Source organism: Mercenaria mercenaria, unplaced genomic scaffold (assembly GCF_021730395.1).
Source record: "Mercenaria mercenaria strain notata unplaced genomic scaffold, MADL_Memer_1 contig_5068, whole genome shotgun sequence".
In the NCBI taxonomy this organism is placed as follows: Eukaryota; Metazoa; Mollusca; class Bivalvia; order Venerida; family Veneridae; genus Mercenaria; species Mercenaria mercenaria.
Window position 1 is genome coordinate 8,183 of NW_026463350.1, and position 11,987 is coordinate 20,169.

At 34.2% G+C, this 11,987-nt stretch overlaps 2 protein-coding genes across 2 annotated transcripts; both read left to right on the forward strand.

The window, feature by feature from the left end:
- The first annotated feature begins 5,438 nt into the window (after nucleotides 1-5,438).
- Nucleotides 5,439-9,211, forward strand: LOC128554481 (glutamic acid-rich protein-like). Its single transcript, XM_053535757.1, has 2 exons — nucleotides 5,439-5,696; nucleotides 5,932-9,211. The coding sequence occupies exon 2, from the start codon at nucleotides 7,744-7,746 to the stop codon at nucleotides 8,872-8,874; it is 1,131 nt and encodes a 376-aa protein (XP_053391732.1). The 5' UTR covers nucleotides 5,439-5,696; nucleotides 5,932-7,743; the 3' UTR covers nucleotides 8,875-9,211.
- Nucleotides 9,212-9,247: 36 nt separating this feature from the next.
- Nucleotides 9,248-10,360, forward strand: LOC128554480 (zinc finger CCCH domain-containing protein 13-like). The gene has a single exon (XM_053535756.1). It carries the CDS (start codon nucleotides 9,248-9,250, stop codon nucleotides 10,358-10,360), a length of 1,113 nt encoding a protein of 370 aa, XP_053391731.1.
- The last annotated feature ends 1,627 nt before the right edge of the window (nucleotides 10,361-11,987 follow it).

Genomic DNA, 11,987 nt, shown 5'->3' on the forward strand with positions numbered 1-11,987 from the left:
ATAAACAAATGTGTAAAGGGCAAGACTCGGACCTCAAGCTCACTAGGAGGAGAAGATGTTATGTTATTTTTCATGTCTTGTCTGTAACTTTTATCATATATAGAAGGATATTCAAATAACTTGATTAAAACTTATCATTTCAAGATGCAATAAATATCTACAGCATTTTTTGTCGTTCTCTGCTCGTACGTTTAGTATACGTACGTGCTCCGTTGTTAAAGTACCATTACAGGACTCCCGCTTTTGTCCTTATGTCACATGGGGACACCTACGGATATATTTCTAGTCTTTGGTTTATCATTGTCAGAACCGCTGGAGTATTGCAAAGTATACAGCTGAAATATCTTTTACAGTACGTAATTTAGTTATTGTTTCTGTTTAGCTGTATCCGAAACAACTTGTACTACAAATGATCAATGCTCAGAAATAACTAACTCGGCATGTGATGGTTCACACTGTGCCTGTAATGATGGTTTCATAGAAGAGACCAACACCTGCGTAAAAGGTATACAGTTAATACTCCGCCTCTCTGATTCGTATAACCTGCGATTCATATTATACATTTTAATTTAAACACGTAGTCAATATAACAATTAAATGGAAACAATATCTGATCGGTTGTTGTTTGTAGCGCCAACACATCTAAAATATAGTGTTTAACTCGGTGGCGACGCTCAAACACCAATTACGATCCGGTTTGGAAAAATCAACAAGAACAAAGTACATCCATAATTTTAAGACATGACCATTTTACAGCTCTGTAACTTTCAACTGTAATTTTTACAGCTTTATTTATGAGACCTGCATGTTTTACACCTGTAAATTCCAACTGTATTTCTGGTAATTTTCCATTTACAGGTCTTTTACAGCTGTAATTTCATAATACAGGTCTTTTACAGACGTTTAACAGCTGTAAAACATGTCCTATTTTCGTACAGGTGGTCCTGCACGAATCGGTGAAATTGCTTCAGTCCTTAATACTTATACAATGCTTATTATACAGGGTTTTCTTTGCTTCAATGTTACTTTTAAGTCCATTCTTGTTATGTGATATTGTGACCAAGCTTAGTGGATATATAGCTTTCTTGTAAACTGATATACGGTATGCTTTCTGGTCACAAGGGGTCAAGATCAAGGTCGGTGTAAAGTAAAAGCAGAAGATTGTTTCTGCTCAATAACTTTAGTAAAGGTATTGCGGAATTTAGGGGAAGCTTACATAGAGGCCATTTTTGAGATGTATTTTGGGTTGCTTAGATCTGGGTCAGGGTCAAGGTCATCATTACTAAATATAGAAAAGTGGTTTTCTCACGAAAACTTCAGTTAGGAACGTGGTAAGCAGACCAAACATGGTATTAGGTAGCTTTAATAGACACTTATGTTTTTGTTTCATTTTAGGTAGAGTGGGTCAAAGTCATTGTTGCTAAATACAGAACTATAGTTTTCTATCAGTAATTTAGAATGTGTAGCTTTCAAAATGACTAAAATTCAATTATTGCACTTTAGTGCTTTTTGTAGGCAGAGAATGCTTTTTGAAAGGTGAAACCTTTATCCCGGTCGGCGGGGGATAACAATTCACTGAATGTGCTTGTTAGCATTGTGTTCGAGTTCAATTTTTTGTAATGATGTCTGGTTGCGTTGTATTAACAATATAAATAAAGTATTGTAAAATCAAGTGCACATGTTTGCATCGCCTAATTCAGTTACCCAATTGTTGTCTGAACATTGACTTAGACATTTGCCTAAGTAATGTGTTGTTTGTCTGTCTGTTGGAAATCTAAAGTTTACAGTTTGGCTCAACTGTTACAAGTTTACAAATTCAAAAATTAGAGTATTGAAATTGTTTTTAATGAGTAGGTGAACGTCTACGTGCATCTATTACCTATATCGAAAATTAAATCGAGGTGCTCGCTACAAACAATTACATGTACAGTTTGAACATATACGATCAACTAAATAATGTTAAATAAGACTGAAATCCTGCTTGTACCCATGCATATTCTCAGCCTCAATGTTCTGTTTAAAAAAAGACTTGAGAAGAAATGTTCGAATTGATTTTGTAAAACTCAGTTGGCCTATTTTTATAATATTTACATAACAAAACACTTGCAATTTCGACTGCTCTGCTTTGGTTATTCTGTAAACTGAGACAACTAAATAAAAAGATGTATTCGTTTAAATGCATCACGCACTTGTAAGAACGAGGTTTTCTAGTTACGTGTCAGGACGAAAATTTATGTACATAATTATATCACATACATTGGCATTGTATTTATTAAAAGATTATATCATTACAATATATTGCATATAAAAAACTTGCCGTAACTAGACGGAAATTGGATTTAGCTAGACGTTAAAATAAGACTGAAATGACTAATAAGTATTTTAAACACACCATTTAATAGTTGTCAGCCTATCCAATATGATTTACTTTTAAAGGAAACACAAGTTTATGATTTAAGCAAAATGCCACTTACCAGTGAACATTCTCAAGTTGTTTGTAATTCCAGTAATTGGAAATACTTGCATCGGAACAGATGCATGTGCAGGTGATGCTAACACAGTCTGTGTAGAATCCGAGTGCGTCTGTAAAAATGGCTACAAAGAAACGAATAATGTGTGTACACTCATTCGTAAGTTTTATTGATTTTTTTTTTGGTGTTCTTGTTTTATTTGTTGTTGATGGTGGTGGTTTATTTTTTGGATTTAAAGGCACACCAACAATATCATATTATAGGTTATACTAGTATGGTGACTTTCCAGCTTTTGATGGATGAGGAAGAGCCCAGGAGTCCCTCCGTGCAATATTTCATCATGGGCAGAACCAACGACCTTCCGTACGCCAGCCGGATGAGGTATTCTACGCGCCGAGCAAGTTTCAAACCCACATGGGTGATTCGAAGTCAGAGACCTTAACTATTCCGCCAAGGAGACCCCTTCATTACTTAGATAATATGTCACGGAATACATCAATTGCATCAGATAGTATTGTGGTCTTACTTCTGTGCGTGCGTGAGTGCGTGCGTGCTTTATGTATGTGCGGGTGTTATTTGTATGTGTAAATTGTTGTCCAGCCGGTAATTTTGTTGTGCAATGTCGGATATTTAGAAAATAACTTTACACAATTGGCAACCATACTATATGTCGCCGTGCAAACTCCAAACTCCAAGCTAAAAGGTCAATGTCACACTTAGAGGTCAAAGATGTTATTCCATTTTTGTGTCCGCTCTATATCATGTTTTATGATGCCCGGATATTCAAATAACTTGACACAAACATGCACCATAAGAAGACGACGTGTCGTGTTCAAGACCCATACTCATACCTTAAAAGTCTAGGTCATACTTAAAGGTCAAAGACTGTACATGATTTTTCTAGTCCGGTCTGTAACTTTATATTTGTGTATACATGCATAGATATTTAAATAACTTTGCACATGCACACAATAAACAAATGTGTAAAGGGCAAGACTCGGACCTCAAGCTCACTAGGAGGAGAAGATGTTATGTTATTTTTCATGTCTTGTCTGTAACTTTTATCATATATAGAAGGATATTCAAATAACTTGATTAAAACTTATCATTTCAAGATGCAATAAATATCTACAGCATTTTTTGTCGTTCTCTGCTCGTACGTTTAGTATACGTACGTGCTCCGTTGTTAAAGTACCATTACAGGACTCCCGCTTTTGTCCTTATGTCACATGGGGACACCTACGGATATATTTCTAGTCTTTGGTTTATCAATGTCAGAACCGCTGGAGTATTGCAAAGTATACAGCTGAAATATCTTTTACAGTACGTAATTTAGTTATTGTTTCTGTTTAGCTGTATCCGAAACAACTTGTACTACAAATGATCAATGCTCAGACATAACTAACTCGGCATGTGATGGTTCACACTGTGCCTGTAATGATGGTTTCATAGAAGAGACCAACACCTGCGTAAAAGGTATACAGTTAATACTCCGCCTCTCTGATTCGTATAACCTGCGATTCATATTATACATTTTAATTTAAACACGTAGTCAATATAACAATTAAATGGAAACAATATCTGATCTGTTGTATGTAGCGCCAACACATCTAGAATATAGTGTTTAACTCGGTGGCGACGCTCAAACACCAATTATGATCCGGTTTGGAAAAATCAACAAGAACAAAGTACATCCATAATTTTAAGACATGACCATTTTACAGCTCTGTAACTTTCAACTGTAATTTTTACAGCTTTATTTATGAGACCTGCATGTTTTCACCTGTAAATTCCAACTGTATTTCTGGTAATTTTCCATTTACAGGTCTTTTACAGCTGTAATTTCATAATACAGGTCTTTTACAGACGTTTAACAGCTGTAAAACATGTCCTATTTTCGTACAGGTGGTCCTGCACGAATCGGTGAAATTGCTTCAGTCCTTAATACTTATACAATGCTTATTATACAGGGTTTTCTGTGCTTCAATGTTACTTTTAAGTCCATTCTTGTTATGAGATATTGTGACCAAGCTTAGTGGATATATAGCTTTCTTGTAAACTGATATACGGTATGCTTTCTGGTCACAAGGGGTCAAGATCAAGGTCGGTGTAAAGTAAAAGCAGAAGATTGTTTCTGCTCAATAACTTTAGTAAAGGTATTGCGGAATTTAGGGGAAGCTTACATAGAGGCCATTTTTGAGATGTATTTTGGGTTGCTTAGATCTGGGTCAGAGTCAAGGTCATCATTACTAAATATAGAAAAGTGGTTTTCTAACGAAAACTTCAGTTAGGAACGTGGTAAGCAGACCAAACATGGTATTAGGTAGCTTTAATAGACACTTATGTTTTTTTTTTTCATTTTAGGTAGAGTGGGTCAAAGTCATTGTTGCTAAATACAGAACTATAGTTTTCTATCAGTAATTTAGAATGTGTAGCTTTCAAAATGACTAAAATTCAATTATTGCACTTTAGTGCTTTTTGTAGGCAGAGAATGCTTTTTGAAAGGTGAAACCTTTATCCCGGTCGGCGGGGGATAACAATTCACTGAATGTGCTTGTTAGCATTGTGTTCGAGTTCAATTTTTTGTAATGATGTATGGTTGCGTTGTATTAACAATTTAAATAAAGTATTGTAAAATCAAGTGCACATGTTTGCATCGCCTAATTCAGTTACACAATTGTTGTCTGAACATTGACTTAGACATTTGCCTAAGTAATGTGTTGTTTGTCTGTCTGTTGGAAATCAAAAGTTTACAGTTTGGCTCAACTGTTACAAGTTCACAAATTATTCAAAAATTAGAGTATTGAAATTGTTTTTAATGAGTAGGTGAACGTCTACGTGCATCTATTACCTATATCGAAAATTAAATCGAGGTGCTCGCTACAAACAATTACGTGTACAGTTTGAACATATACGATCAACTAAATAATGTTAAATAAAGAATGAAATCCTGCTTGTGTCGTAGAGCACAAATAAATGATATAGTACAATCATGAAAATACTTCGTTTGTTTTTGATTTTCCTATAATAGTAACTTTTGACATTCCCGGCCTTCCATACTTTATACTTTCTATATCTAATAAGTATCTGCACGTGATCTTTAACACCCAATCACAGCACTGGTTACTTCTTGGTCAAAAATTCAAAATGGCTTTGTTTACATAGGTACCTCAATTATACTTGTGCATATATATATTTTTGGACTGGAAATTATACATTTTCCAGGTAAATATGCCTTATCTTATATTGTTTTCTATGTATGTATGAAATTTGATAAGCTATGTAAACGATTTATTAATTTACCTGTGTAATCTATTGGATGTCAAGCATCATTGATTTTTACCTTCGGTAAATTACTTGTTTACAATTTTGACAGCTGTCATCTGTCATTCGCGTTGAATATTTGATATGCAATGTAATTGTTAAATCATTATTATAAATTGTCATAACTTTATTTTAGGATGATGAAACTTTGATGTCATTATGATGCCAATGATACTTATTTTGATACACGATTGTGATGACATTATTAAAGTCTGCAACCAAATTTTTGTCATCGTCCTTAAAAGAACCCATACCATATAACATCTAAATATCTAGTCGGAAATACATCACCAGAGGAAATAAAACCCAATCAATCAATTACAAACTATAGAAATAAAGAGGGGCGGTGATAATGGCGCCCAACATTTTCAGCAGACTGTACATAATAGTGCACGTAACTGAGATGACTATATGGAATTTCATATTCCATTAAATTGTACAAGAGCATTTTGAGACTGCTGGACTAACAAATAAATGGAAACTTTTATACGGATGCCGGCAGGAATCTACATTCAGGATCTTAGGCCTACCACGATGGAAAAGACTGGAGTATTAGGAGAAATTCTGAGGATTTAGGAACAGTGACATTCTGTGTTTCAGAGAAAGGAAGTGTTGTACGTTTGTGGCGTTTTGATAACGCAGTGTTTAATTATTATTATTTGGAATAATTTTGGATTGTGTGACGATGAATATGTGAGTTGAATTTTCTTTATATGTATTATTTTTGTTGTGCGGTAAATTATTTTTGTATCAGTTGATTTCTGATTTTTGAGTAAGCCATACTTTTCATAAAGAAGCTGAATATTTTGCATACATATTGTGTTGAAGAAGTGACCATCACATATTAACACAGACTAATTGCATGCAAATCCCCCTACTATTTTCTTTCTGTAAATTTACGTTGAAGTGAATACTTACATTATTGCCAGGCCATATTGATTTTTTTCATTGAAAACAGGACTTAGTTTCTGGAGCTAACACGATTGATATTGTTGAAATACCCCGCTTTAATTTCCGATACTTCTCGGATTAGTAATGACCCGATAAGATATACTGTCCTAGTCAGTCGTCCCTGTAGCCCAGTGGTAGTGATTGGCGCAATCAGATCTCAAAGATCACGGATCGAGTCGCGGACGGAGCAAATTTTTTTTGCCAAATCGGAAAGAAAAAGTTTTTCTATCGGTGAAAAATAAATCCTTGCAAGGTAAATTAAGATTTTTTTCGCGTGTTTTTTGTGATCAAAGTAAATAGTTGCAATATAACTATTGCAAAATTTACTTGATATCGTGTCGTTTTAACGGGTCGCGCGAAACACATACATTTTCCGTAATACTTTACAGACATCACATACACATACAATATTTCACAACACAGAAAAAAAAATCATGAAAGTGAATTAAATGAAATCTTGAACACATAGAAAACACGTACATGTATATAGTGAATACATATTGTAAGAAATAGTTCATATGCATAGAAGTAGTATATGTGAATTGAAATATGAAAACAATACAGGGAAAGACTGAAATTATTGAAAATTTGAATTAGTATATTGAATGAAACAAGAAAATACTTGTACAGAAACTACGGAACATAAGAAGAAACATCAGTATATAGAAATAAAACGAAAGTAGTGAAATATTTTTCAGTGTAAATAAAAGACTGAAAATATACATAAATACTGAAAATATATATAAATTCTGCAAAGTTGTAAAAGTACGGCGTACAAAAAGAGACACGCACCGCACACGGATTAATTAAAAGACATAAACATTGTTTTATATTGACCGGAGTGGAGGAATTGATAGGATATACACATTGAGAATTTGATTATTATTTAATTGAAATAAAGTAGGAAAGAACGGCCACGAAATATCGAGCAAATGTGAAGAGACTTTGAAATTGAAAGTGGAGTAAGAGACAGTGAAAACATTACACATACTCAATAATGGCATCGAATTTGCCTGAAAGAGAATTAAGAAGGATCGACAGAGAAAGGCGAAAGGAAGAAGATAGAGTACAAATGGAGAAAGATAAAAGACGTCAGAAAAAGGAAGAGGAACATAAACGTTTAATGGATGAAAGAGAAAGTAAAATGATAGAATTACAAAAGCAGAGAGAAAAGTTGTTAGAGAAAAGGCGTAAATATAAGGAGAAACGTCAGCTAATGTTAGATATGGATAAGAATAGAAAGGAAAGAGAAAAGTTAGAAAAAGAAATGAAAGATGTATCATTAAATGAAAGTATGGTGTATGATGATGACTATAGTGATACGGGTGAAAAGTATAATGAGCACGTTGTACATGCAATGGTACATAAAGAAAACGTTAGTGATGAAGATATAAATGGGAAAAGTAATGAAAGTGATAATAAAACGGATAAAACAGGTGCATATAAAGATGAAGAGAAGTATAGTGAAAGATACACAGAAAATAAAATAGAAAGTCACAGAGAATATGTGCATAACGAAGACTTATATAACGAAAGTGAAAAATCAGATAGTGATAGTATTGAAGACATAGAAATAATTCCAGAAAGACATAGTGTTTATAGAAATAAAGAAAGTTTACAAAGTGGGAGGATGAAAGAGGTATATAATTACGATGATAGTGCTGATACTGAAGAGTCAGATGATGACTATAAAACTGTTGATCAAACAGGCGATGCAGATTATATTAGAAATACTGAAGATAGCAGTACGGAAATAGAAGACAATGCTGATGACGATAAACAATTAGAGGAAGAAATGAAATGGTTAGATGAAAAATGGCGAAAGTATGAAAATGAAAACATTCAGTTGGAAACAGACATAAAACAAATACAGAGTGAGGAAAGGATTAGCAGTGATACTACGAGAAATAGACCAAATAGAAATGGATCTGAAGAAAAGAGGAAGAAAAGAAATATCAAAAGTGATAAATGTGAAAATGACAATGAACGTAGGGACGAAGAACGTAAACTAATAGAGAAAATTAAACAGTTAAAAATAAGAGAAAAGAAAGTGAATGATGTTATAGAAAAGAATAGATTACTGAAAAAGAGACAAGCTGAGGAAATAAAAAAAAAGAAATCAACGTAAGAAAGAAATTAAAAGACAAAAAGAAATAAAACAAGTGAAAGAAGAACAAATAAGAAAACTAAAGGAAGAAGAAAGAAAGTTAAAGAGGAGAATTAAAGCGAAATAAACGGCTTTATTATCAAATGAAGAAAGTGATGAAAAAAGTAATAGTGATGACGAAGTAAGAGAAAGAAAATCAGCTAAAAGTTATAAATCAGAAAGTTGGAAAGGAAAATTACACAAACCTAACATTCCATCCTTAACAGAAACAACCTTCAAGGAATGGAAAATCGAAGTAGAGATTATTCTTAAGTCAGGGTTATATGAAGAACATATATTGAGACAGGCAGTTAGAAATTCACTTTGTGGACAAACACGGAAAATACTATTGACAATGAGTTCAGATGCTACAACAAGAGAAATCATAGATAAGCTAGATAGTATTTTTGGCAACGTCAGATCAGGAGAATCAGTCTTGTCAGAGTTTTATATGTCACGACAGAAACGAAGTGAAACCATTTCAGAATGGGCATTAAGATTAGAAGGAATTTTACAAAGAGCGATAGTAAAGGGTCATGTTAAAGAAGACCAGAAAGATGAAATGTTGAAAGTGAGATTCTGGAGGCATTTATTCAGCGATGACTTGAAAAATGCGACAAGATTGTGCTTTGAAACCGCAAAGTCATTTGAAGAGTTAAGAAGGAAAGTCAGAATAGAGGAAAATGAAATGTCAACAGCAAGAGAAACAGAAATAGAATCCACAGATAAAGTCACAGTAAATCAGCATTTAGAAGAAGATGACCAATCTACAGTAATGAAGATGATTTTGGAACGAATGAAAAGTTTAGAAGAACAACTTCTTAGGCTTCAAGAAAAAGATAAAGAAGGCACTGATAGACCTGAAAGAGAAGAAGATAGATATTTAGATAGACAACCTAGGATGAGTAGATATGGTGATAGAGGTCGAGAAAGAGATAGATATGACAGGTATGATCGACGGAATAGAAGAAGTTACACAGACAGATATAGAGATTATGAGTATAGAAATCGAGGACATGAAAGAGACTATTCAAATAAATTTGACAGATATGATAGAAACAGAGAAGAAACTGATAGATACGGAAGGAGGTTTTATGACAGAGAAAGGAAAGTTAGCGACAAAAGAGATAGATTTAGAGACACAAGTGAACGGTATGGAAGAAGAGACTTTACAGATGGAAATCATCGAAGAGAAGAACGATATGGTTTCGACAGAGAAAGAAGATTCAGTGACCGCATAGATACTAGATTTAAAGACAGAAAAGAACGTGATACAGACAGAGATTGGTATATGAAGAGAGAAGATAGAGACAATGATACGACAGAGAATAGAACAGAAATGAGAAAAGATGAGAATGACAGAAACAGTACACCAAAACAAGACAACAAACAACCATTAAAACAACAACAACAACAGAAACCGGATACGACGAACAAAGCAAACTTCTCCAAGAATTTAAACCGGTAGATGTCTCTGTCAAGGGGCAGATGAGAGACAAAGTATTTAATGAAAGCCCTAAAAACCTTTATAACAGAATTGTAGGAAGCAACAATACCGGTGACGTTATAATAGAAGGCAAGAAAACTAAATGTATTATTGATACTGGTTCAATGGTTACAACAGTGAACATAGATTTTTACAATAACCTACAACCGAAACCACCTTTACATTCCTTGAATGATTTTGATTTACACATCAGTGCTGCTAATGGTCAAAAGGTTCCATACCTTGGTTACATCGAAGCTAGAATTTCAGTGCCATTCCTAAAACAAAAGTTTTTCGACTTACCTATTTTGGTATTGCCAAACATGGACACCAATGCTAATATTCCGGTAATCATTGGAACCAACTTTATTCGTTAGTGTCATTCAGAATCGTCAGATGAAAACATACCGGAGGAATGGAATCTAGCTTTCCAAAGTCTTACAAGCAATTCAGTTGGTATTGTAAAGTCAACGCAGAGAATCAACCTTAAACCTTTTGAAACAAGGACAGTAACTGGTTTTGTTAGAAAATCTGCTTCAGTTGAAAGTGCAGTTACAGAACCATGTGAAGATCAGCATTGTTCAAGTCGAGTTGTCAAATGTCTGTCCAAGGGTTGTTACACTTAACAAGGCTGGTAATTCGGCGAGAGTTCCTGTGAGAATTTTCAATCTTTCAGCAAAAGCGATTTCTTTACCACCAAAATCAAATTTATGTCAACTACAAGAAGTAAAAGTGTTAAGACAAGCACCAATATTGGAAGAAGGACAGATACACAAAAACGCGACAATTAACAAGCAGAATGTAGACGGCAATGAACGAACAGAACAAACGCCAGAAACAACATTCAAAATAAACAACATAAACCTAACAGAAGATCAAAAGAATGAAGTTAACAAAGTATTCACTAAATGGGAGCACATATTTTCTAAAGGACCTACTGATTTAGGAACTACAGATTTACTTGAACATGAAATATACCTTAGTGACAATACGCCATTCAAAGAACCATACAGAAATATTCCTCCTGGACTTATTCAAGAAGTGAAAGAGCATCTCAAAGAAATGATGGACTGTGGTGCAATAAGGGAATCCAACAGCCCCTTCTCTTCAAATGTTGTTATAGTAAGAAAGAAAGACGGATCTATAAGATTCTGTATAGACTTTAGAAAATTAAATAATCGCACGGTTAGAGATGCCTATGGAATACCTAGAATCGAGAACACACTTCATCTTTTGTCTGGATCCAAATATTTTTCTAAATTAGATCTGAAGTCAGGATACTGGCAAGTCCCTGTAAAAGAAGAACACAAGAAGTTCACAGCTTTCCAAGCAGGACCGTTAGGTTTTTATGAGTGCAATAAGATGCCTTTTGGTCTAACGAACGCACCAGCCACGTTCCAAAGGTTAATGGAAAGATGCATGGGAGACCTGAACCTTCGAGATTGTCTTATCTACCTGGACGACATTATCATATTCTCAGCAACGTTTGAAGAACATCTCCAGCGACTAGATGCCGTCTTTTCAAAACTAAGTGAACACAATCTGAAATTGAAACCATCTAAATGTGAATTTCTACAATCAAAAATCACTTACCTTGGTCATGTCGTTT

Coding starts and splice junctions, on each gene's coding strand:
- LOC128554481 (XM_053535757.1), top strand. CDS start 7,744: ATGGCATCGAATTTGCCTGAAAGAGAATTAAGAAGGATCGACAGAGAA.
- LOC128554480 (XM_053535756.1), top strand. CDS start 9,248: ATGAGTTCAGATGCTACAACAAGAGAAATCATAGATAAGCTAGATAGT.